At 37.6% G+C, this 26585-nt stretch overlaps 1 protein-coding gene across 1 annotated transcript in view; it reads right to left on the reverse strand.

The window, feature by feature from the left end:
- Positions 1-4799: 4799 nt before the first annotated feature.
- Positions 4800-26585, reverse strand: part of dpp10 (dipeptidyl peptidase like 10) — a 101311-nt gene continuing 79525 nt past the window's right edge. Inside the window, exons 6-26 of the mRNA XM_066688046.1 lie at positions 25466-25518; positions 25203-25284; positions 19352-19472; positions 16887-17041; positions 15318-15415; positions 14823-14946; positions 14366-14404; positions 13829-13936; positions 13149-13240; positions 12866-12913; positions 12034-12155; positions 11046-11093; positions 10792-10890; positions 10633-10702; positions 9582-9776; positions 9263-9317; positions 8741-8840; positions 7960-8018; positions 6525-6597; positions 6238-6311; positions 4800-5687 (exon numbers count right to left, since the gene is read on the reverse strand). Coding sequence (XP_066544143.1) covers positions 5553-5687; positions 6238-6311; positions 6525-6597; positions 7960-8018; positions 8741-8840; positions 9263-9317; positions 9582-9776; positions 10633-10702; positions 10792-10890; positions 11046-11093; positions 12034-12155; positions 12866-12913; positions 13149-13240; positions 13829-13936; positions 14366-14404; positions 14823-14946; positions 15318-15415; positions 16887-17041; positions 19352-19472; positions 25203-25284; positions 25466-25518 — 1950 coding nt within the window. The 3' untranslated portion in view covers positions 4800-5552. The remainder of the gene's footprint in view (positions 5688-6237; positions 6312-6524; positions 6598-7959; positions 8019-8740; positions 8841-9262; positions 9318-9581; positions 9777-10632; positions 10703-10791; positions 10891-11045; positions 11094-12033; positions 12156-12865; positions 12914-13148; positions 13241-13828; positions 13937-14365; positions 14405-14822; positions 14947-15317; positions 15416-16886; positions 17042-19351; positions 19473-25202; positions 25285-25465; positions 25519-26585) is intronic.

Raw genomic sequence — 26585 nt, forward strand, 5'->3', positions numbered from 1 at the left:
TTTCTGCTGTCTATCAAATTATTTTATATATATATATATATATATATATATATATATATATATATATATATATATATATATATATTAACCTATATTATATAATACTATTATGATGTATCCATATAGTACCAAAACCACAATATATTTTGACAGAACACACACTTAAAAATATATATTTGTTTTTAGGTTAAATAAAGTCTTTGTATAGATGTTTTTTTGATTTTAATGTGTAAGACCTATGAAACACAAATGATTATTTTTTAAATAATTTTAGATACGAATGTTATATTACATTTTTAAAATTGCCTAACATTGATCACAAATCACATTAATTACTCAATTACATCACTTTGCCATCAACTTAACCTTTAACATACAGTAAAGCTATAAGGACAACTCAGAAAATCAGCCAGGTTTTTAATAATGCAGATGATTTAGGTGTTACATTTATACTTAACATCATGAAAAACACTCAGGAATCCCTGCTGATGTGAACAATAAAACCAATATGAGAAGTTAATTGTAAACCTCTATCTGTCTATTCGTACCACACTAAAGTCAAACACACACATGACATTTCTATTCTGACACTAAAGCACAGTTCTGGAAAGTCACCTGCCGTTTATTAATGACACAAAGTGGAGCACATTGTGTAGAGAGTTTAACACTTATTCTCTCTGGTCCCATAGCCACGTTCCAGCACAGATTGTATTTATAGATTAGATCTTTTTGTCTCAAGTATTTCATACAGTTTTGCTCTCTTGTCGTCATTCAGATTTAAGTAATTTGCACGGCAAGACTGGGCCACACACAGAAACCTCGTAGTCCATAATCCAAAAGCACCGACGGACACGGGGGGGTTTTGCAGTAAAGATCGTGGCGATTTCATCCCTCTTTGAATTCACTCGCTCTGACGTATAAACAGCAAAGGCATTAGTGGGGGTTCAATTTAAGCGCTGCGAATGGCTAGCATACATAAAAGAGCTGTGAGTACCTCCTTGAATTTGCCTTTCCTGGCCTGTCCTTGGGAGAGCGGCTTTAAAAGCCCCATTGCCACCACTGTGCTGGAATTGTAAACATCAGAGGAAGTGTTTTATCCAGAAATGACAGGGGACATTTAGCAGCCACAACTGAGCAGCACAGAAACACTCACTTGGGTCATTAAATCATTTGAAAGTCCGTTTCTTCTATCCAGGGTAATGCCATTGCTTCACAGTATGATTACATCCTTTTTTCCCTTCATCTTACGTCTTAAGAAGTGAGATGCTGATGTGATATGTGAATTTAAATAACAAAGGAATGAGCTAAAACTACACAAAGAAGGAATGTCCCTCTAAGGCAAACTTTTGTTGCTCTGCTTGTTCTGTCAACTTGAATCACAAAGGCATTTTTGCGTGATTGAAATCAAGAGTTCTGGTATGTTTTGGTGATATGGGTTAGATTGTATAAAAAAGTTGTGTGTGGTCAAGTTGTGTGGTGCATTAGAGGACAAAAATTATCAAGGACAAATCAATTCTGCTTATTAGTTTAAACTGATTGTCTTGAAGAACCTGCACCTTGATTTATTGTGGCTTTGAGATGTTTCAAGAGGGATTGTCAGCCGAAGCTCAATTTTGATTTATTTCTGAAGATGTAGTTGACTGGGGGAGAGAACTTGTATCATGACATCACATCATACCTCCAGCAAAAACACACAGGGTTGGCAGACGTGACAAACGATGCATTGGTTTGGTTCAACTGCATATCATGAATTATTCAAAATTCTGCTTCGAAATGTAGTCAGAATGCAGGAGGAGAGGATATGTAAACAAATAAGGAAACTGATGTACGTCAACATTTTGGTGAGTCATAAGACTGGCTTTCGTCTCTGCTTAAATTGACCCCTCAAGTTTTGACCAACACTCACATCCATAAAATATATCTGACCTTTTTTATTGTCTTTGATATTTTCTGAAGAGCTTGAAATATGAAGTTAAAGGTATATTCGTGTTGTATATTGTGTTATGCTTCTTTTTTTTTTTTCAGGGGAAAACAAACAAACCATATCAATGAGATTCAAGGTACCTTTTAGTACATCTAAAGGTTTTAACCCTATATTTGCTGCTCTACAAATGTTTGATTGAATTGAAAGCTTCATCCTGAAAAACTAAACTTGTGAATTCTTTAACATAGAAGGACCTCAAGACCTGTACTTGCAATAAAAGCCAACTGATATGACAGCATCCTTTAACTGAGTATTTTCTACTTATAACACAAGTCTTCACCAATAACTAAAGCCCGTTGAGCTAACAAAACCTATGAGCCCCGTATCAAAGAGTGATCTTTAGGTGCACACCCTGAGAAAATATTTTAGGTGGACAGCAACTGGCCTGGTAGATGTCTGCCATTTTCTCAGATCCACGGTGTAACAGGTGATTGTGATCCAGAGACTTGATGAATGAATCTGAGGCACTGGAGATGTCTAAACATCACTGAGGACAACCTGATCCATGGTCAAAGAGCAGAGCAGCGGTTGATCAACATGGTCCATAGTGCGGATCTGAAAGTGGACTTCAGTTAAGCCTCTGAGGATCGGCTTCAGCGCATCGCCTCAAGAATCATCTACAAGAAAGCCACGGCAGATGACTATTTGTGATCTTCTACAGCCACAGCATTTGAGATGGTGGGAGAGATGGGTTTCTTACACAGTTCATCGCAAGAGCTAAGCAAAGTTTTCTTCTGCGATGAATCCCATTCTCCCAGACGCATCCCATCGCTGGCAACTGCCAACCGAGCAATGGAGGGAATGTTTGGATCTACAGTGAGGGAAAAAAGTATTTGATCCCCTGCTGATTTTGTACGTTTTCCCACTGACAAAGAAATGATCAGTCTATAATTTTAATGGTAGCTGTATTTTAACAGTGAGAGACAGAATAACAACAAAAAAATCCAGAAAAACGCATTTCAAAAAAGTTATAAATTGATTTGCATGTTAATGAGTGAAATAAGTATTTGACCCTTTCGACTTAGTACTTGGATGCAAAACCCTTGTTGGCAATCACAGAGGTCAGACGTTTCTTGTAGTTGGCCACCAGGTTTGCACACATCTCAGGAGGGATTTTGTCCCACTCCTCTTTGCAGATCCTCTCCAAGTCATTCAGGTTTCGAGGCTGACGTTTGGCAACTCGAACCTTCAGCTCCCTCCACAGATTTTCTATGGGATTAAGGTCTGGAGACTAGCTAGGCCACTCCAGGACCTTAATGTGCTTCTTCTTGAGCCACTCCTTTGTTGCCTTGGCTATGTGTTTGGGTCATTGTCATGCTGGAATACCCATCCACGACCCATTTTCAATACCCTGGCTGAGGGAAGGAGGTTCTCACCCAAGATTTGACGGTACATGGCCCCGTCCATCGTCCCTTTGATGCGGTGCAGTTGTCCTGTCCCCTTAGCAGAAAAACACCCCCAAAGCATAATGTTTCCACCTCCATGTTTGACGGTGGGGATGGTGTTCTTGGAAGCATAGGCAGCATTCCTCCTCCTCCAAACACGGCGAGTTGAGTTGATGCCAAAGTGCTCGATTTTGGTCTCATCTGACCACAACACTTTCACCCAGTTCTCCTCTGAATCATTCAGATGTTCATTGGCAAACTTCAGACGGGCCTGTACATGTGCTTTCTTGAGCAGGGGGACCTTGCAGGTGCTGCAGGATTTCAGTCCTTCACGGCGTAGTGTGTTACCAATTGTTTTCTTGGTGACTATGGTCCCAGCTGCCTTGAGATCATTAACAACATCCTCCCGTGTAGTTCTGTGTAGGTCTACAATCTTGTCCCTGACATCCTTGGACAGCTCTTTGGTCTTGGCCATGGTGGAGAGTTTGGAATCTGATTGATTGATTGCTTCTGTGGACAGGTTTCTTTTATACAGGTAACGAGCTGAGATTAGGAGCACTCCCTTTAAGAGAGTGCTCCTAATCTCAGCTCGTTACCTGTATAAAAGACACCTGGGAGCCAGAAATCTTGTTGATTGATAGGGGATCAAATACTTATTTCCCTCATTAACATGCAAATCAATTTATAACTTTTTTGAAATGAATTTTTCTGAATTTTGTTGTTGTTATTCTGTCTCTCATTGTTAAAATACACCTACCATTAAAATTATAGACTGATCATTTCTTTGTCAGTGGGCAAACGTACAAAATCAGCAGGGGATCAAATACTTTTTTCCCTCACTGTATCAACCCCTGGACAGAGAGTTTACATCGTCATCAAAGAGTGGTTTTGTATTGATAGATGTTGATTTTCTTCAGACGTGGTAGATCTTTTTTTTGTGTACAGTAGGGAATAAGGTGGGGAACTTTTTTTATTTTGAAGGTACACTTTTCTACCAGCGCAGCTAATAACAACTGACATTGAGTGTTGGTGACCATTTTTCATTTCCTATTAAACAATATTACAGAAGAGTTTATTGTGTTTCGTTATACTCAGATGAACCCCTTCATTTGTCTTGATGTGTTTGATGTTCTTACCCTTGAGCACAGCCCGAAGTAAAAGAAAAAATAATAAATTGCCTGCCGTTAGTCATTTCTGAAACAATGATGTGTAAATGTGTCCCATTTGTCTGCGTTTTAATCAAAGGAGGTGAGCGCCTACAACCCCTTCAACACTGTGAGACTCGGGTCCATCCACTATCTCATTTCTGTAATGGCTTTCGTCTGCGGACGCTACGGCACAGAGGTTAAGCCCTAAAGCGGTTGCCCCTTAAGTCAGTCAACAAAGGATGTGTTCGAGTACAAGGTTGTATTGATTTTCCATTCCTCTCACATCTTTAGTAAGGTTTATTTATTCATGTTAATACCTAAGAAGACAATAACAATAACCTCCCAAATCCACACCCAGCTATCCCTCCCCTAGAAAACACCAAAAGAGAAAAATTAACAAGCATTACAAAACACATCCAAAGAAAAAGAAAGGTACATGTTTTAGACAGCTATCGGACGGGACATCTCTCAAAAATATATAGGTATGTACACACTCTGCAGTATTGTACAAAATACTGTATCTTTATTGGGTGAACATGAGAAAGGATCGTGAAGGAATTGCACTTATTTTCAGGTCTCACAGTAACCTTGAAGTTTGCATTTCTGACATCAAAGGTAGGTGTAGCATTTCATTGTGCATTTATACAAAAGGGGAAGTTGGTACACGTTGGAGTTGAATTGCTACCACAACGAATATTTACATGGAAAACAGGTGAGGGCTCAACAAAAATAATCATGCACTTAATTATGGACGGGAAACTAAATTCTCCCGGGCAGAAGAAGCAGACCTGTGCCCCTTCCGCCGGAGATTTCTAAATCGAAGATTATGATGAGACTGATATGTGAAATCCAGATTGTTTGCCCACTAACTTTACTGTGCTGTTCCACTGATTGAAATCCTTTATCTCTCCTTAAGCCCCCGACACCTCTCGACTTCAACAAGTCATCTCTAGCCAATGCTTGGTTTCCGAGCCTGCGAGGCTCCAGTAGTCATTACGGGAATACATTAAAAAGTCCTTCCAGTTGCCTCTCTGCCTATTCGTCCTCTTCCGGCTCCTCTGGTAATAGCAACGTGTCTTCCTTGAGACACTCTCTGAAGAGGGTGATGAGGGAGCTGTACAGATGCTGTCGGCTTCTCTGAGACACAAAATGCCCTTCGTCTGGGTAGATCTACGACGATAAGGATGATGACAACATCGTAAGGCCACCCATGTAGATAATACACCCATGTAATCACTGACAATAAATCTCATTAGGCAAAGGGCTCTTCAAAGGGATGTTAGTGAGCTATTTCTCCACGCTGTTGGATTTATACATGAAGGAGATCGTGCCCCAAAGTCGTTTTATATATATATATACACACACACACACACACACACACTTATTGCAGCAAAATTCACTGTGTATAACCATTAGTATACAGACCAGCAATATGTAACCCCAGTCTGGGAGGATCGTAGGTATATTGACCTTGTCGCTATCTTTAACTCATTGCCTGCTCAAAACCTGCAGAATCTGATATATTTGCAACAAAAGGTCATGTGAAATAATTGGGCACTCAGGTGGGAAATAAAAAAACGGAGATCCCACTCAGCCCCCAAGGACCTGCAACACACCAACGCAGGAGGCAGGTCATCAGTCTGAAGTACCTTAGTAGCACATGGCTCGAGGCCAGCGTTCGGACACACAATCCTACCCCTGCCAACAGAGGGATACGTACCTGCATAGTGTAGTTAGCTCCAGCTTTTATTAAGTGTTTGATCAATTCTGCTGAGTGTTGAAAGTGGATGTTGGCTGAAAGACAGGACGATGTTAATTACAAACAATTCCTTGTAAACAGAAACACAAAACAATATTCACGCAGCATTCATAATTGCATTGTTTGAGTCATTTGGTGACTGAAATGACAATGTTTGTGAGTGCATTTCACCCCTGTAAGAGTTTATACATCCCAGACAGTCTGCTATAAAAATGACTTCCTTAAAATGAGTTGAACAAGTTGCTCACCATCAGCTGTCCCATGTATTAACATTACATTGTGTTCTGTTAATCCTTGCAGGTTGTGTAGCACACTGGAAACCTGTAAAACACGAATGCAGTGTTCATTGTTGTGTAACAGATGTGTTGTTGCTTCGTGTGTTCACTTGCATCGGCAATACTGAGAAACAATTGCATCAGACCAGAGTAGCTAACAGCTCTCAGATACATTTGAGACGGCCTCCATAGATTATGCAGTAAGGTGTTTCCACAATTTAAATTTGCATCGGCTTTATAAAAATAGCTTAAACTGGACTGAGATATATATATATATATATATATATATATATATATATATATATATATATATATATATATATTATATGGAGATGAGAAAAGATTCAACAACCTACTTTGTGTGACACACTTTTAAAGGAGTTTTCTTGAGTTTCTAGGACTACACCATGATAGATTTGTATTTTATTGGAAATCGAAAGCATTGGAGCTCCACACAGGCCATGAATCTGCCTGGGGCATCGGGCTGCAGTTACACATAAAATCAGTCGGGAGAAGTGATGCGATTAGCTATTCATTAGAGCAGAGATTTAGCACGTTGGAAAGCTGTGTTCGTTACATTCGGTGGCCTTTGTTTCTCATCAGCCCACTCTGCACCATCAAAATAAAATGTGTGTGTGCATGTGTGTGTGTGCGTGTGTGTGTGCATGTGTGTGTGTGTGTGTGTGTGTGTGTGTGTGGCAGGAGAGGGGGACAAACACAGAGCAAGAATATAGTCAGTTCAGGCAACTTCAAAATCTCTCCTTTCCTTTTGCTTGGATTTAGGTCTACTAACTGGAAAACTAGACAAGTGCTTTGAAATGTTTTTGCAGTTGTATTTGATAGGTTAAAAGTGACACCCATGCAAATACAATTAGTTTAAAGCAAAGACACACTGACACACATTAGCCAGTACGCTTTGAAGCACTTTAAAATACATGCCTCTTTCGCAGACGGTACTGGACTAAATTGGGGCTTTTTTGTATGGCCAGTTCTCAACAGGGTCAAGGCGAAGTTTTGGATCAGTCTGACTGTGTGTTCATAGGGCTGAGTTGATTAAATAAGGTGTGTTGAAGGTTAGAAACAACCGCTGACCTTTAAAAAGAAAGGACGACAGCAGTTTTATTATTTTCACAGATCAGAGCACGAGGAATGGGATTTAAAGGGGCCAGGGGTCCTCACTTACTCATCACAGTCTGGTTCTCCGTGGGTCATTCAAAAATGGCATTTAAGATGGTACAGCGTATAACAGAATGGTGGTTGACGTTTAATCTGATGTTATCTGATTTGGAAAGGTGCTTTTAATTTAAATACATGTCATCACTGTTTTCAAGTAAGACAAGAAAGATTATTTATGTACCTATTTAAGGTATAATTTCCAACTATAAAATAAATAATTTAAATAATTTACCTGGTAATTACTTTCTCCCACTGATGGCAGTCCAATGTATCTCTCTGAAAACGCTGATGCTATTCAAATTGAAAAGGATACGCATTAAAAACAATATATTTGTATCTACAGACTAATCTGTTGATCAAACAAAAATGCTACCAACCCACGGATCGCAATGTACAAACCTGCATCCTATTGTCCCTAATCTAGTTTTGATTTGGTCTAGCCCTACATTTATATAAGCAGTTAAATTTCAAAATGATTGTTAACTGAAAACATGTCTGCAACAAATAAGAAGCTGAATCTATAATTAAACTTAAAAAAAAACAATAATACAAAATTCCATTTGCAGCGCGACTGCGGTCTTCAGAAAGAGATTGATTGGTATGTTGTCAAACAGCGCGAATTTAATAAAATAATTTCTTGGAAGACTGCTCTCCGTAAATATAACGTCTGTGATTTCAACTTGTTCACATTATAATAAAGCATGTAAGGAATTCACAAATCTGGCTAACATACAGGAAGTAACAAATCTGAATATGGCAATCACTCTAGGCAAGAATAAAAACACACATATATATGTATAAGATCACATTTACATTTGATTAAAATAAAACTTGCTACAATTAATAGATTGTATATAGTTGTAGTAATCAGTGATTTCTTTACTGAACATACATCAGAACATTTTAAATCACTTTCTTATGTGTATCTATACATCTTTAATATTTTGTTAATTATGAAGCTAATAACACAACAGTAGTGTCTGCTATTCTTCAGTAGTGGCACAAATACTCACCATACAATTTCCAGTTTGTTACCGGAGACATCGCAACTGAACATTTAAACCGTATTTCTGTCGATTTCAGCATCATTAACGTAACAAATCCGCCATAGGCCTGCAAAACAATCAAACACAAAAATTGCCCGTCAGACTATTTTACACATCGGCCACATTTTACAACACAATGCTAAGAACCTGCTGATGGAAAATATAGCAACATTAGCCAACGAAAATGTGGTAGAAACTCACTTATAGTATTGAGCTTATTAGGTTAAAAACAAAAATGTCTCCTGATGCTATAGAATATATACAAACAACACAATGTTCAGTCAGAAGATGATCTTGAAATCTCATTAAGTGCGGAAACAATCGAATATGGGATCCAGAAGAAAAAGGAACTATAATATAAGTAAAGTCCTTGTAACAATAACACACAATATGCCTCCACCCCCAGGTCATACAATACAAAGCCTAACTATTCAGAAAATCAATATAGTTAAAATTGGATTTTCACTAAAAGCTTTTTTTCTTTTTTACCTTTCCAAATATCCCTATCCGCGCTGGGTCAATGTATGGAAGTTTCATCAGGTACCTGAAGTACAAAAAGATAAATCGATATATGAAACATGGAGCACCGTTCTGAGAAGCCAGTCTGGGTTTCAATACCAATTATAAAGCAAACAAACAAATAAACACAAATCCATAAAGAAACAAAGGATTGCATTAAAAATATGGTTATTTTCAGTTCAGTCTGTAATGCTACTATGTGCAAAATGCAAAACATATACCAAAGTAAGAGACAGTCAGGTAAAACTGCACTCATTCAGTCAATGACAAAAAACATATTGAGACATACCCCAGAGCTGCTAACTGATCTTCTACTTCCACGGGGCCCAAACGCTGATGGACTTGCTGTAAGATCTTCTGTCCTTGAAACCCACTTCCTCTGCCATCAAACCGAGCAACAATGACGCTGTCAGAGCTGACAAGCACCGCATCCCAGTCAAGGCGATACCTGTCATTCACCGACTGACTGCCGGGAGCGCCGTCACTGCAAACAGCAACATCCGATGTGAAAAAACGATTCCTACAACAGCCTGCCCACTTCAGAAGTATTTTTAAATCGCAGGGTCCAATTGATCTCCAGGCATTTACTAGTATGTGCTGCTACGATGTGCATTCACTCCAGAGCAAACAATGTGGGGAAGCAATGAAAAAGGCAAACAGGATGCTTTGATATTGTCAAAATTGTAGAATTGAGAACAGTGATGTTCTGACTGTACAATGCACTAGTTAGAGCTCATCTGGATACTGTGTACAGTTCTGGGCTCCACACTTCAAGAAAGATATTGCTGCTCTAGAGGCAGTTCAGAGGAGAGCAACCAGACTTATTCCAGGTCTGAAGGGAATGTCCTACTGAGAGACTGAGGACCTGAACCTTTTCACCCTGGAACAGAGGAGACTATGTGGGGACTTGATCCAAGTCTTCAAAATCATGAAAGGCATCGACCACATCAAACCAGAGGAGCTTTTCCAGATCAGCAGGGACACACACACCCGGGGACACAAATGGAAATTGGGCTTCGAGGCATTCAAGACAGAAAACAGGAGACACTTCTTCACACAGAGAGGCGTCACAATCTGAACAAACTCCCCAGTGATGTGGCTGAAGAGACAATTTGGGAAAGTTCAAAAACAGACTGGATAGGATCCTTGATCAAGTAGTTATTAATGGACACCAAACGAGCACGATGGGGCGAATGGCCTCCTCTCGATTGGACACTTTCTTATGTTCTTATTTCATGGGATCCTACTCATGTTATAGTACTGAGTATTTTCATCACCTCACTTTGTACAAACCAGAAAGCAAAATGAACCAACAACAGTAACAATGTGAGAATACCTACACAACCAAGAGGAGGCCGTACTGCCGTGATTCGGAGAAGTCTACCGGGTAGGAGAGTTTCAGTGGCAGCTCTAAACATGAAAATAAAGCAGTAAATCGCGAGGAAAAGACTTTGGAAACTGAATTAAAATTCAATTGTGTTAAAGGAAGGTTTCGTTACCAAAGTCTTCGACGGAAATGGTCTTGAACTCTGGCTTTTGAATCTTTTTGTTTGCTATTACTCCTTCTAGCACAGAGTTATTCTCCAACATGATATAATCTGTAGGGGAGAAAGTTAGGTTTATGAGTTATGTGGATGTGATTTCAGTTGAGAGTTCATTTAAGAGCCCTACATTACAGACCAACCTTTCCTTGTAACTGAAAGTAAGAAAGGAAAAACATCACTAAAGATCAAAAGTTCAAAACGATACTTACTATTAGTGTTACTCATACTGAGTACAACGACCATGGGAATTCCAGGACCTAAACACATGTAATGGGGGAAAAAACATTAAGAAGAGATTGTTTCCTTAATGGCATTTACATTTAAGAAAAAACAACATCTAAAAACATAATGTTGCACAGAAAAATGTTGTATTTATCTTAACTAATATAAAATCTGTGCACTAGAACAACCTTGGTGTCTAGCAGTAAAATACACAACTGAACAACTAAATTAAAATAATAAATGCAATCAAATCAATATTTTTAACATGTTCCCACACCAGGTGAGTTATAATTATAATTTCTTATTGAGCAACAATAAGCTTCAACATCTGAAAGTAACAGTGTAGTTGTTACCAGCACTGGTAACATACAAAGCTTTTAATAACATTATATTTCAAAATTATATCCTTCACTGCTCATCTCCTCAGTATAGCAGCTGCAATATTTTATTTAAATAATGAATGCAAGCTTAAAATACACATAATTTGCTAAGTGTGTTATAACGTCAATCATGTGTTAGTGCATTAATCATTAAAATGCTACACAGCACACAATATAAACAGTTTGGAGTGGTGGCACTGTATTTAAACTATTTAATAGCTCATTATATTGAGTGCAATGCTAACAAATGGTTAGAGCCGTGACCTACCATTTAGTCTATGGAAAATAGCACTAAACATTTAATGATAAAACAGACCCACTATAATTGCTATCATAAAGTAAGTTTATTATCTTTACACTCTTTCCCGCACCTCAAAGTACCATCCGACACGTTAAAGTGAAATTAATTTTCATCCCGACCTAGCTGTGAGTCAGATTCCTCTCAAGTCTATTTTCCTTCACTGCATGGTCATGTTTGCATATTTATCTTGAGCATTACATCTTAAAATGTATATTTTAGCGGGCAGACATGTCGGTGCTGGTGAAATAGACATCTCTTATACACGTATGACTGTATTCGCGCCACTGTCCCTACCTTTACAGTGTAAGAGGACGTGTCGATGGTCGGGACTGATGTCAGCACTGAAGAACGTGCATCGCGTCTTGTTGAAGTCGCAGGTCAGGCAGTGGCGGGGGAATAAGCCCACGGTGGAAACGCTGGGAGGAAAATAAAGATTTATATTGCGCTGCTTCAGAAACGATTGGTTGCAGATGCAAAAATATAAAAATAGAATACTACCCAAACGGGGCGGGGTCTATGTTGTTAGCTTGGGGACTTCAGTGAACGTACTTTGTTTAACGAATCTGCCTACTGGCCACTGTACATGTCACTCAAAAGTGTCAAACATTAATGTTGTAATGTTGATATTACAGGGAGGTTTTGAATCTACACAATGCAGATAATTACAACTTCTTTTCAACGAACACATAATTATACAATTTTGTTCTGGTGCGATTCTTTTAACCAATTAAAACATTTCTAGTAGCTTTTATTTGTAATATTAGTCCTCTATCCCTGCTAGATAGCACTTCAGTTTCAGTTTTATTATGCTTCTCTTGTTCTTTATTGTTTTCCTCCTTGCTCCCTTTCCCGTAGCCCTCATCTGTAACCCTACATCTTGACAGCGCTTAGCTTTCGCCGTCCAGGATGTAGGAAGTCTCTTGCTGTACTTGTGTGGGTTGTAAATTGGAATTTGTAAAATGTATTTTGAATTACTGTTATAGCCTAATTGAATTTGTAATTGATGCCTTGTACTTCTCTGTATTTTTGCACTTTGTTTGCACTTATGTTGTAAGTCACCCTGGATAAGGGCATCTGCCAAGAAATAAAAATAAAAAAAATAATAATGTGTTTTAATATTCCCCACCTGTAAAGATGCCTCCATCTTGGTGAACCTTCAGTATTTATGAAATATCTAGTTTGGGAAAAAATAAATTAAAAGAAACAAATCGGTGATTTGAAAAACTGAACTGAACTGAACATCAATCTCTGAAGAATTATTACACATATCCTCAAGCATTATTTAGCACAACAATAAACAACTATCAACATGTGGATAAACAAGATACATACATTTAAAAATGTCAGATTGAATTAAGAAAGTAATAACATTATGAATTCATTTTGCACAGCCTGAACAATACACTCACAGGCTCTGACTTTTATCGTCGTAAGCAAGGATTTTGATGACTTCCCAGTTCCCTGATGTTAAATGGCGAACATTGTTTTGATCGCTTTTAGACTGTGAAAGAGAAACAGAGAAAAACATGAACACAGAACAACAGGAAGAAAAACAACACATTTGGTTTAATATACACTGTTTTCCAATGACAGGGAGAGACATCTATAGCCAGGTATATCTGTGATGTTACAAAAGAGAGCTGGAAATAGTACATGCACAAATACTCCTTTAAACACATCTGCTACAAACTTAGAGAAAACTGTCAAGATACCAATTGACTGAACTGTAAGGCAAAGAGGTGTATAAAGATTGGACTGATGACATTGTTCTCCTAAATAGGTGTCCCTTTTCAGTTACACCAGGGGTTTTCAAACTGGTCCTGGAGTACCCCCTGCCCTGCTGTTTTTTGTTACAACCTAGGTCTTAATTGCTTAATTGAATTGTATATTGCTTTGTTAGGTCAATTAATGATTCAATTAAGCAATTAACACCTAGGTTGGAACAAAAAACAGCAGGGCAGGGGGTACTCCAGGTCCGGTTTGAAATCCCCTGAGTTACACAATTGTTATTGTCAATAAACCCTTTATCGGTATTACATTGGGAGCAAATTACACTTGCAAATGTCTGTGTGAACAAACTAACCCCTACCTGTACGTGATACATCGCAATGTGGTGGAACTCCCCTCGTCCGCCTTGTTTTACCGGAACAGTTAAAAATAGTTTATTGCCGTCCTTTGAAAACACCGGTTCTTCGTTCTAAAGAAAGTTGGAAACCATGGGTTAATTTCATTTTGTATTGAAGACAGTTTTTTCTGTATGCACTGTAGCGATGTCGGACCCTGTGGGACTGTGGTGTTTCTGTGTTGTTTCTGTCTGTGTGCGTCAGTTCTGTGCGTTTGGGGATGTGAGTCAGGGGGATTGTGGTGATTGTGCCCCAAGCAGGAACAACAAGATTGAGGAGAGAGGGTCACAAAGGAAATATAGGGGTACCCCGGTCCCTGCGGCAGGACTTGAGCAAGAGACTGAATAGTAGTTTGTATGTAAAGGTTGAGTTGCTCTGGAGAAACATAAACTTGTTGCACAAGTCGCCAACTCTCTTATTATTTGTTGTGTTCTATGGCCAGTGAATCCAGGTAGCCAGTGAATACACTAAAATACTACATAATACACAATGTATAATATTACCTGCTTAGAAAGCCAGATTTCAGATGTTTCCTCATGTTTCTGAAACACAACGTTAGAAATTATGAATACGATTTCATCACTTTTTGCCTTCTCAGAAGCAACTTTTCTTAACAAATTCACTTCACAACTGTAAGTTAGACCAGCCTATGTGTAATTGCATAGTGAGTGAAATGACATTACTGCACACAGAAAAGCAGATCAACAAATTCACAGGCAATCACAACAATGGTCTCGGGATGGAACTAGGTTTTTGCCCACAGCAAACATATTAGTTATCGTCAACACAAACTGCTCCAACACCAAAGACGTTAAAAAAATCATAATTGTGCAACGTACATATCATGCCTGAGACATGTTTAATAAACAGGGAACTGCCGGAAACAGCAGCTTCATTTTAAGAAGATAACTTGCTTGATTGCTCACACAACACACAATCACAGACAGTGTATTCAGCCACCTTGCTGCAGGCCCCGATGGTTGTGTCGCACACGGTCAGGATGGAGATGTTTTGAGGGCGGTTTATCCACCTTACTGCAGTCTTAGTATTGCTGATCCACTTCACCATCACAACATAATGCTCCCTGTGGAGGAACGAATATGTAAAATTCATGCTACCTGAGATACAGATCATTAACTCAGTGTACAAGGAGAAACTGCTAGTTCAGATCAATCTATTAGCTAAAATACTTGTGAGTACTGACGTTCCAGACTTCTGTTCTCTCTAAAGAAACCAAGATGATCAAAGGTGACTAATGTAAAAAGGATGACATGCTTGTGTTTGTAAGAGATTAATCAATGTTTAAATGCCACATATCCTTGATGACTTACTTACACCTACTTCAAAATCTTACCGCTGCCGAGCAGAAATGAAAAGATACCAATATTCTCCACACGTTTAGATGACAACTGAAAGGCTGTTTTATGATCGAGTTTTGCGTAACTTCAGGCATACCTGGCTTTGAGGCTGTCTGGAGGAGTCAGTTCCTGAGTGTGTGTCGGTCCGTATAAGTTGACGACATAAAGTTTTACAGTGGGGTTTGTCTGCCCAGCCTATTGGAATTAACACATACAACATGTACAAATAGTTATCACACATATCCGGATACATTTAACACTTGTTTTCAAGGCTAAAAAGACAACGTCACACACAGGTCTATTTCAAATTACTTTTTCCCACAGTGACATCATGTTCATTTTAAAAGTGTCAGCCCTTTGAGAAAATCTCTTCACCAAAACAGAGCCCATAAGCACAATACTTAAATCATGTGTAAAGTAGTGGCCCTGCAGTGAATAAAGACAATATTGATAATACTTCATAGCGAGAGTGGAGTACTCTTTGTTAATCTCAGCACAATTAAGTGCCATTATCAAGTGCATTTCGATGTCTCAATTCAAGTGTTTAATTAAAGGTCTTTAATAGGTGTTCCACTAATATGTACTTTTTTCAAAGACTACAGTTTTGACAAATGTTCATAGTTGCAATAGCTTTTAGGAGGATGCTAATTTGAATAGCAAAAAGCATTCACTGATTCTTCTACTTTTTGATTTGTACTATAAAGTGTATCTACGTCATTCGAAAAAAGCAAGGTGTGCAATTCAAAAGATGGGATCCATAGAGTCAATATAACACTCTCCCACTTTAAAACCCTGTTCCCTTTATCAGCACTGGGAAAACCAGACTCACACATGAATACCACTTCCCCAGCTTTGCCCTCTTCTTTATAACCAACAGAAATCAATATCCTGTAGTTTTCAATTCAGATTAGAAATACTCAGGCATGAAGGAAACCTGACAGGAAACCAGACGATTTAAACATGTCTTGGAATAACCCGCTTCCCGAATAATAATCATAATAATCATAATATTTGGCACAGTAAAAGTACAATATTGTCTACTAAAAGCACACAATACAAATCTGCAGAAAATAAAATAAAAATATTTCAGAATATGAACTTTCTTCGATCACTAGAAAAACGGCACAAAACACTGCACAACACAGCAATAAACAACATAATAACATGATTAGAACTGCTTAATAAAAGTGGTATTACAATGATACTACTGTGTAATTACAGGTAATAGATATAGGCATTTGTAAAGAAGTATATTTACTGGAAATTACCACTTTTTGAGTGAATACATTTAATTCTGAGTTATTAGCGCTACAAATAAAGACATCTGTAAAAACAAAAAGTAATTATGTGATATAAGGTTAATTAATGATCTGCGAACAGAATCCAAAGTGTTTAATCTTACTTTAATTGAAGATTAATTTAAGTAAATTAAACTACAGATATAAATCTGAAAACCCACATGATTGTGCCTGCTGTGTTTGTGTTCAATCTAAGTAAATATGATGGATTTAAGGACCTAAGTCAGGATCAAGAGCTCAATGAGAAATATTCCCACCCTTACTGTATTAATCCAAACACTTAACCTACTTAAGATAGCACTTAATTTGCTGAGGAAAGAAAAAATGCTCACGTTGATAGCTTTAATTAAAGAAAAGTTGCTCCTTACCTTAGGGTACGGGTATTGCTTTCCTCTGGGATACAGACTGCCGGTGAAATGAGGAAGGGCCATGTTTGATACCAACGAGTCATTAATCATGAGGAACGCCAGCCTCTCTCCATCAGGGGACCACCAGTGAGCGACGTGGGACCGCAGGATCTCCTCTGCAAAACCATTTGTTTCAATCACCATAAATCAGGGGTAACACTAAGACAATTACGAACTTTAATATTTCAAGGAAGGGGAAATAAAACCCAAAGAATGTTTATCAGTTTGCAGCCCCTGAAGTTCGATGCAGTGAAAATGGAAATAAAAACTGCCACCCCTCTGTCTATCAGGATATTAGGACTCGAGTGTCTCCTTTTGTGCGTCTCTTCCTTCTGATGGTAAATATTAAAATCTAATATAATGTTCGGAGCACTTACAGTGACTGATAGGCCATGGAAGCAATACAAAAATGTAATGAGTGCTTTCCATTACGGTGATAAGAACTGCATTTAACACTAGAGGGATTTACAGTCGCAGATTATATCAATCTCAGGAATTTATACTCGGAGGGAATACGCGGAGAGTCCTGATTGTCCCGGCAAAGAGACCCCATTATTGCTTAACACCAGAAGATTGCTTTCCCTGGTGGCGTATCAACTCTAGCATGTGGTGCGCACCAACACACCACACGGCCTCTTATTTATGACTAATTGTTCAATGCAAAACATCGCAGTTTGTTCCCTCAAGTGCTTTTATACTTTCCGGCTGATACTCCTACGACAAGTCAGGCATTAAACACATTTCTGTTTTGATAGAACCAGTAAATAAACAGTGTAGGTAGGTGTCTTCTTCCACAATTAGACTTATTCAACACCATATATGCCACCAATTTTTAATTCATGCATGAATGTTATATGTAGATCGTTAAGTAATGAACTGTTAACTATTTAATAGAAAAGGTTCAAATGAAGTTAAAAAAGGTAAAGTAATCAATGGTTTTAAACTGTCAATGTTATAATTGTAATTATGACGGTGACGATTGTTTTTATGCAATGAAGTTCAGAGGGAAAGTTTAGAAACACTGTAAATGTGCTCGGCTTTGGGTTTCGACTTTCAAAAGCGTTTTTTTTAAAGTATCTGCATATAAACTGAATTCCATGTAAAATAAACAGTTGACTTCGGGAAATTTTAATTAACTACACGGCTCTAAATGAGCCAGTTTGTATGCATTCATATTTAATCATGGTTGGAGATAAATTAAATAATGAGACTGGCGCTTCTTGAGACTCAGTTTGCATTTTTATTCGGCTGTTGCTTTGAAAGCATAACCGACTTACTTAATAAACACGGCCACGACTCTCTTTCTTCTTTTTAGCCAACGTATTGCACATCTCCCTCAAAAACATGTAGGGACTCCAATTCAACAGTGTTAAAAAGAAGTACACACTGAAGGATGCCAAAGCTTTTATACTCGATATATTGAGCATGGCAAACTATATTAACCACTGTACAGAATCACTTTTAAATGTATAAAAGGATCTGTTAATATTAACTTGAACTTAGTAAAGGGTCAATCGTAGATACAGCCCTACGCAATAATAACACTACTGTCAGAGAAAGAGCCTTTGTGTGTGTTCTTTGTTGGTAAAACTTTTTCTGCTTTTGTTAAAACATGCATATATATTTTAAAATAATAATAATACAAATTATGACTTCAATTTAGTTCACAGTTATAATTCATTGGCACAACTTCTTGACATTTTCAAGCTCTGACATGGCAACCCCATGCCACACATAACAACAGCATTTGGGAACATTTTCAATATTTTATAAACAACCTGGGTTATGGTGCAGATTTAATCTAATTTTCTTTCTTTCCTCTTTCCATTGAACCATAGCATTGCATATCTCTAAAGGCACTGTAAGACACAATAATAACAACAGGGTTCATTCTAATACCCAATAAAGCTAGGCACACCTGACAGTATCTATTTTGCACAAGAATATATCAGATTCCTTAGACATTGCCACAAAACCTGATAGGAATCTACTAGAATATAATACATTAGCAACTAAACACAAACAAACAAACAAACAAAAAGTGGTCAGTTCAAATGAAACGCACATCTGGAATTTGAGAATCTCATTAGAGCATTAATTCACCCTGCAGTTATTCACAATATTTATGTTATTCATTTCTATATTGGGCACTTGAGCCTTTTCACTATGGATACTGACCCTCCGAACTGATAAGCTAAATTGCAGAAAGTCTCGCTGTCTGCCATTCAGTCCAAGCTGTTGACACAGGGATCAGACTCATACCCTCCCAGCGCAGGGTACACCTCCAGGTTACACAGACCTGCAGCCGCCCACCTGGCTTCTGATTTAAAAGTTGCCTTAGGCCTGTAAAGCCCCAAGATTCAGAACACGGTTTCGACGAGGGAACACGAGGAGAGGATTTCAGGCCCCCATGTTTACAGACGTACCTTCGTACAGCCAGTCGGCGATTCCATTGAAAATGACTCCCTCTTTTCCCGATGACGTGAGCCTCAGTGAATTGCTTTTGACATCAGATCGGTAGTAGATGTTGTTCTCGAAAATGTAGATCTGTAGCAGGAAGTGTAAATACAGACAGGCATAATTAATGGAAGCTAAATATACTCAGTTCCCTGGCACTTATTAAGACACATGTGGGCCGTGCCGCATTAGAATTTCAAATTGCTCTGTGACACGGAGGAGAAGTACACTGTGTGCTTTGCTCCTTGCAGAAACATACTTGAGCATGAACTGTGATTAGTGAGACTGTTAATATCTCGCTCTTTCTGCAATATCCAAATCCAATTGTATGTTTTTTTTATTTAGTTTTTTTTTGTTTAAAGTAATTAAAATGTGGAATAATGTTATTCTATGCTTAGCAGATGTGTTATGAACTGCATGAAGAGTGTTAGACATTTAGATAGGTGTAATTCCCAGTGGAACTAAATGACTGCCTATATAATTATTCACATTTATTTATTTGTCTGATGCCTTTAATGAAAGTGCCTTAAAAGCTTTACTACACAAACTGAAAACACAGGAAGAAAAACGTTTAGTGCCAAAGTCTGAACAAAATGTAGAAATACAATACGTGGGCAGTAACCATTCAATAGATGTTCAATGAAATGGAAAGCAGCATTGCAGGGCAGTACAAAGTCTTCGTGTTGCCAGGCAGGAGCACAGGATAGGTCCGACAGTGCCGTGCCAACAAGTGAGTTTCGCGGTGGCTCCAGAATATGTTTAGAGAAGGATTAGTTTTAAGTAGGTTAACCATATCTGAACTTTCAAAAAACAGGACGCTCCGAGTGGGGGTGGATAGGGAAGGTGGTGGAGATGTACATAATAATATATATATTTTTTAAAAGCAGACGAATGCAATTTATTCATGTCTGAACAACATGTAACATTTAATCCCTGGACCCTTATGAAACATTATTTACAGTGCATAAAATAGGTAAATAAGGTAAAAACTTGCTATGTTTTTTATTTTGTTCTAACAATGATGTGCTAAAACAGAACTTATAACAATCAATAACATACAAACATGAAATGACAAACTATTAGTATTATTTGTCAAACAATTGTTTACATGAACTAGTTAACCCCTCAATGAAATAAAACCTTCCTGATCGGTTGTTGAAGTCTTTAGCGACCAATAGTTGTTCAAAAAGGCTAAACACAAGCAAACACTATCACCATACACATCATCGTTCCTATCTGATCGAATTCTAGTGCCGGCAGAGCGGAAGGGATAAACACGCACACCGGGAATTGTAGTTCAGTGCTGGAAAAAGGACGCGCAAGACAAATCCCGGACATTTTTAGATATTTAAAACATCCGTCTGGACAGAGATTAAAGGACCGAAAAAGAGGAAATCTCAGTGAAAAACCTGACGTATGGTAACCCTATTATACTCATGCAACCAATTTTACTCAGTGCTCATGCAGTCAATACTGTTATAAAACAAACTGCTCAACACACACGAGCACAGAGCAGGAGAAATGACAGAGATCTCAAACAATCTGTGAGTACAGATTCACACACATCTCTGAAGGCGTACGGAAGTCTGTTTATTCACACTTTATGTACATTTATCTCACTAGTGAAAAACAAACAACCAACCCACAAAAACACAGAGCATTCATGTACATTGTTTAGGTCAGATTGGCTAGAACTGGTTAAGCTTGTTCTAAGTATAGTTTCTTGTAGGTGACAGAAATGGCAACTTTTCCTTCACATATACATCGAAACTCGGGAGTCGCAGGACGCAGGAATGCAGGAGAATATGCTCTGGCTACGTGTTGAAATTACTCAAGTCTCAAGTTTTTCAAGTCTTTGTTTTCCATTCAATGATAAACCAACAGCTGGGTAAATCAAGGACAATAGGCAGTAGTTAACGTAGACTACAGTATGCTGGCTGGAGAAGAACGTTACTTTCATGGTTAAGCCAGCAGTAGAGCACTTCAAACAGCAGTTGTCTGTGGCTCTTCTTATGTAAACAAGAATCATTTTATCTCTCCTAATAATCGGATCTTCTGATGCCAGTTACCCACAGATACGCCAACTACAATTAATTAACCATAAGATGGAGGGAAATTACTGAAAAAATATGAAAAAACAAGAGCACTCTGGGAAATGAAAGGTTATTATGCTCATTCTGAGTAATTTTATAGGAGTATTAAGCTACTTTTTTTTTAGCTGTGGACAGAAAAAATTAAACTAACTCCACTATGGGCCATTTATAGGGTTATTTTAAATGTAATACGCATGCTTTAATGCGTACATGTTGAAAATCTAGAACTATACACTATCTGATATTAGAGTTATTTAATATAAGGAGGACAGAGTAGATCAGGGCTGCCAATTAACGACAGGTAACTTTTGTGAGAAAACCTAATTAATTTGTGTTATCGACCATTATTGCATTCGTCTCTGTGTTGATCCTCTTGGCCTACCATAAAACTGTACCGATACAAAATCTGGCAAATTAAAACATGTTTGTGAACTCCTTGGTTACTGTAAATGCATTTCGATTCCTCTTGGTGCTGTCATTAGTGTGACCTGAGGTAAACAACAAGTATTTAAATAACAACCGCACAGCTATGGACAAGAGAGACGCTTCTTTCTCGATATATATATATTGTTACATTTGTTTTTTTTAAGAAAGACGTCAAAAGCTTAAAGAATTTGCAGATATTTTAGATTCCGTAACAATTTTAATTAAATCCTTAAAGCACTTTCTTTTCGGTCTTAAGAGAGGGCTTTATTATTAAATTGTCAGGTCGGCACCAAGGCTTAGAAATTAGCATTTGGTAATTACTTCAAGAACGAAATCTTGGAGCTGCAGCCAAGAAGTGTTACTGTTTTTGATAATGAAATCTGCTTTGGGGAATCTTCAAATATTATACCTTTGATGAATGAATAAAATCTTTCCCTTTAAAGAGCTGTTCTTCTAGGTCCATAGGACAGGGATGAAACGACAAGATATTCCCTTTTTGTTACGAAAGGAGGAAAGGGCTGAAGGGTTTTAATTAACACCATGAAAATAAAAACATCCTGACACAAAATAACGCTGGTTTTAGGTTGAAGAGGCACAGGCTTATAAAACTTGCATGTTTAAGAGACACTAGAGGCTGTCGGTTTGAAGAAAGTAAAGCATCATCCCCATATGCAGCCTCGCTAAATTAGTGTTGACAGTTGGATTGGTGTCAAGAGATGCAGGTTTCATAAACGCCGGCAATTGAAGGTTACTAATTATATCCTAACATGTGAGCCGGGTTTTCACACGTTCTAAAAATATGTGGTGAATCTTCCATCTTATGCCGAATTTGCATGGGACAAAAACACCCCACAAAGCCAGATGGCTTTCTTTGCTGACATTTGTTTGATTTAGTCCAATGTAAATACCCTTTCAGCATGGATTATGTGTACAGAGGTGGTCTTTCTGTACAGGGAATTAGTGTGTCCGATACAATATCCAAACCCATGGGTCCGTCTCACATTTGAAGCCCATGCCAATTTGATCCTTTCAGGGTTCTGTTACAATTAAATGTGCCTCACCCACCGATTGCAAACACAAAACACCGTTGATTACGTTTGGTTTGCCTCAAGTAGAAGGATCACATTTCTTTCAAACAAGAAGGCAGCGTCAAGTATTGGAAATGTCACTTGTGACAGGCAGGAGGGTCAAGATTTGCATTTAGCGCCAGCCGTCATAATGGTAATCAATACCAGCTGAATTTCCCTTTCCTGTGGTATAGAGATGTGAGGTCAATGTTGCACTCTCTGTTCCCTCTGGAGAATTGAAAAGGCACCAATTTATCCAACCCTTGGTAAAGTAGTTCCTGGTTTACAAGACGAGTCTGTAATGTCTTCCTCTCTTGCCCTCGTCCGTTTCTTCGCGCTCTGCCCTTGTGGGACGCAGTGAAGTGTGTCCAATTTAATCATGAGATGATGGTTATGACTAAGTAAAGTCAAACACTGGTTTTGCTAATGGACTCATCTCTAATGGGCTCATATCAATGGTCTTTGAGTAAACCATTTATTTTTAGATCATCTGGAGGTTTGTGCTTTCTGTATTGCATTATTTATAGTCTTATTATTCGAATTATTCATATCCTAATAAATGGCATGGCTGGTTAAGATAATTGATTGATGTCGGCATGTAAATTACAAGTTATACCTATTATAAAGTATGTTATTAAATATAACGCATTATAGCAAAACAAAATTAAATAAAATTGTCTTATCATGTATATATGTATAATCATGTATAATTTATAATATAATATTTAATAAAATGTTAATAACCTGTTAATAGATTGTTTATAGTGGTTTATAGTTGATATCTAAACTAAAATGTTACCTTATTAGTCACTGCATAATCAAACTATGAACAGACATTACATAATACATACATACATACATACATACATACATACATACATACATACATGCATGCCTACATACATACATAAATCACAGGAAAACATAGCACCAGGATGCGTATCATGAAGCTTTTTAATGGCAGAGATCCTGAGTGCAATGAAATGCCTTTTTAGTTTTTGTCAGGTAACAAAATGAAACGTTTATCATCTGCAAAAGAATATTGATTTTGCTTTTGTCCCCTTTTGAAGCCGACCTCTCCGTTTATCGCGCCTGGTTGTTTATTTCTCACTATAGTTTTAATTTAATCTTCACATTTAATTGCACATCTGAAGATGTTGATCGGTACCCATATTCCAGAAAATGTCACTGACTGCTCTGTTCTTAACCCCACCTCCGGCGTGATTACAATCAACAATGGTGTCTGTTTGCGTGTCACTGTTTATTTGTTTTGTTGGAAACACTGATTCATTGCCAAGTGAAAGCACAATTATCTGTAAAAATATTTATGTCACCTTGAATTCGATGTTCGTGGCGTATGTGCGCTTCGGTTCTGTCATTTGTACAGACTGTGCTGTTCCAGAACAATGCATCCCAAATAATCTCCACATCTGTCATGCTTAGTCCCATCATTATGGTAATGGTTTACTAATGGAAGAGGCATGATTTATGTTTAAATAAATGATAGTAAACGTGTCTAATGTAGACAAGAGTTTTCCCAAATGTTATAGCCTGTTTATTGTCAACAAAGGGCCTATTTCTCTAATATAAACAAATGATGCAAAAGGGTCAATGACAACTACATGAAGAGAGCAGAACATTTTACTGTTGTCATTGTTGTGTGTGTGTGTGTGTGTGTTATAACAGAAATCTAAGGGACATACATTACACCAACATGACAAAGTCAAAAACCGAGGAAGAAATAACTGTTATCAAAAATACTGTATTGTTTATCAGTGTCACTCAATTCATATTCTTGGTAAAAAAAGATATCATGGAAAATCATGATAATCATTGCAACAGATGACTAACAAATACCAAAACACAATGTGTCAAATAATTAGAATACTAAATGCACATAATGGTGCAGAAACTCACTAAGACACAGTGTCGAAATATAATAACTGCAGTTTTCCCCATGATGCAATCGTGTACTTTACACAGGACACGGTGCATGCACACGATGTAATATAATACAAGAGAAAATATAATACAACACAGCTTCAATAGAATTACACAAAAGAATGCAGAGCAATTCAATGAGCAGTAAACACAAGGACCAAAACCCTATACTGTATAGTACTGCAATAGTTTGTGCATGGGAATGTGTATCTGTACTCATTATAAGCTTTTACTTTACAGTTCCCATTTCTAAGAAGTCAGTTGTTGTTGTGAGATACCAACAATGATCTTACCAGTTGTTGTCCATCTACTCCCCAGGCCGCGTGCTGTAAAACCGAGTTAGTCACCTCTGGGGGGTTTAGCTCCAGCACTTCCCTAGAAAATAAATATTGCAGATTATATTGCAGTATGTGCAGATTTCTCAAGGAACTAGTCTTGTGACTCAACCGGTGCCGTTGCTAAATTAACTAAAATGATCACAAGGCTAACTCATGCAACACGTTAGTTAATTAATAATTAATTAATAATTACAACACATTCTTCCAGATTAATTTACCTTGTATGTATGTTGTACATAAGATAGGATGCAGTGTAGGAATACCGGTACACCTAAAGCAAGAAAGAAAGAATGAAAGGTCTAGCATTTAATCAAAGAAGTAAAACAAACACAAACTGTCATATATTCATGTACGTCTGGAACTGAGGCTCAGTTATGTTTACGATATTCTCCTATGCATTTACATTAACAAAGTCAGTTTGCACTTGTGGACTGCTTTTTCAGGTCATACTAGGTCACTTCCTTTTGAGGTTGAGGTCTAGAGATTGAGGTGTCTAATCACGAGCACTGATTTTGCAATGGCTTAACCATTTGGTAGTGGATTTTGTTATGCTGAAAAGGCCTTTATAACCAAAAAATGTATTATATTCCTATAATATTCTCTTCAAAATCAAACCCCACATCAGTTGGGTTTGTTAAATATGAAACTATCTACAAACCTGATAGCTGACAACATGTGTGGGTAATTGCCATGTATTACATAGAACAGAAGATGCATTTGGATTAGTTAAAAGAAAGAAAAGATATTAAGTTGAGAGATCCATTAGTTTATGAAGGTGAAATTGGGTTCTTCAGCTTATCTATCAGGTCTGTTTTCCAGGTTTATTTTTGGTTTTCATTACTTTGATTATGCCGTCTGAAGTGCAAATTGAAATTCGCAGTGTATTATTATTGTTTATTATTTTGATGTATGGAATATGCATGACAACACTAAGTGTAGCTAAACATGTTTGTCTACGGGGAACATGGCTGGCGGATTAGAAATGCATGGTTTTATTCCAAGTAAACATCTTTTGTTGACAGTAAATTGACAAAGGCTGGAAGAACAAACACTGGATTTTTGTTCCTTTAATGTCTATTTTAATTTTCCTTCATGGGGAAAATACTGAATGAATTAACTATATCAGGAATCACATGAAATACTGATAAGAGAAGATAGAAAAACAGGATAGAATAGTTGTTTATGTATCCATGAACACATTAAAAGCTTACATGTAAATAATAATGGACACGTTAAACAATAAGGGCAATTTAGCTGTAACATATGTACATATATACATACACACAAACATTTATACATATACTTAAATATCTTTTTAACATAAATGGATCAAGTCGT

Source organism: Amia ocellicauda, chromosome 16, assembly GCF_036373705.1.
Source record: "Amia ocellicauda isolate fAmiCal2 chromosome 16, fAmiCal2.hap1, whole genome shotgun sequence".
In the NCBI taxonomy this organism is placed as follows: Eukaryota; Metazoa; Chordata; class Actinopteri; order Amiiformes; family Amiidae; genus Amia; species Amia ocellicauda.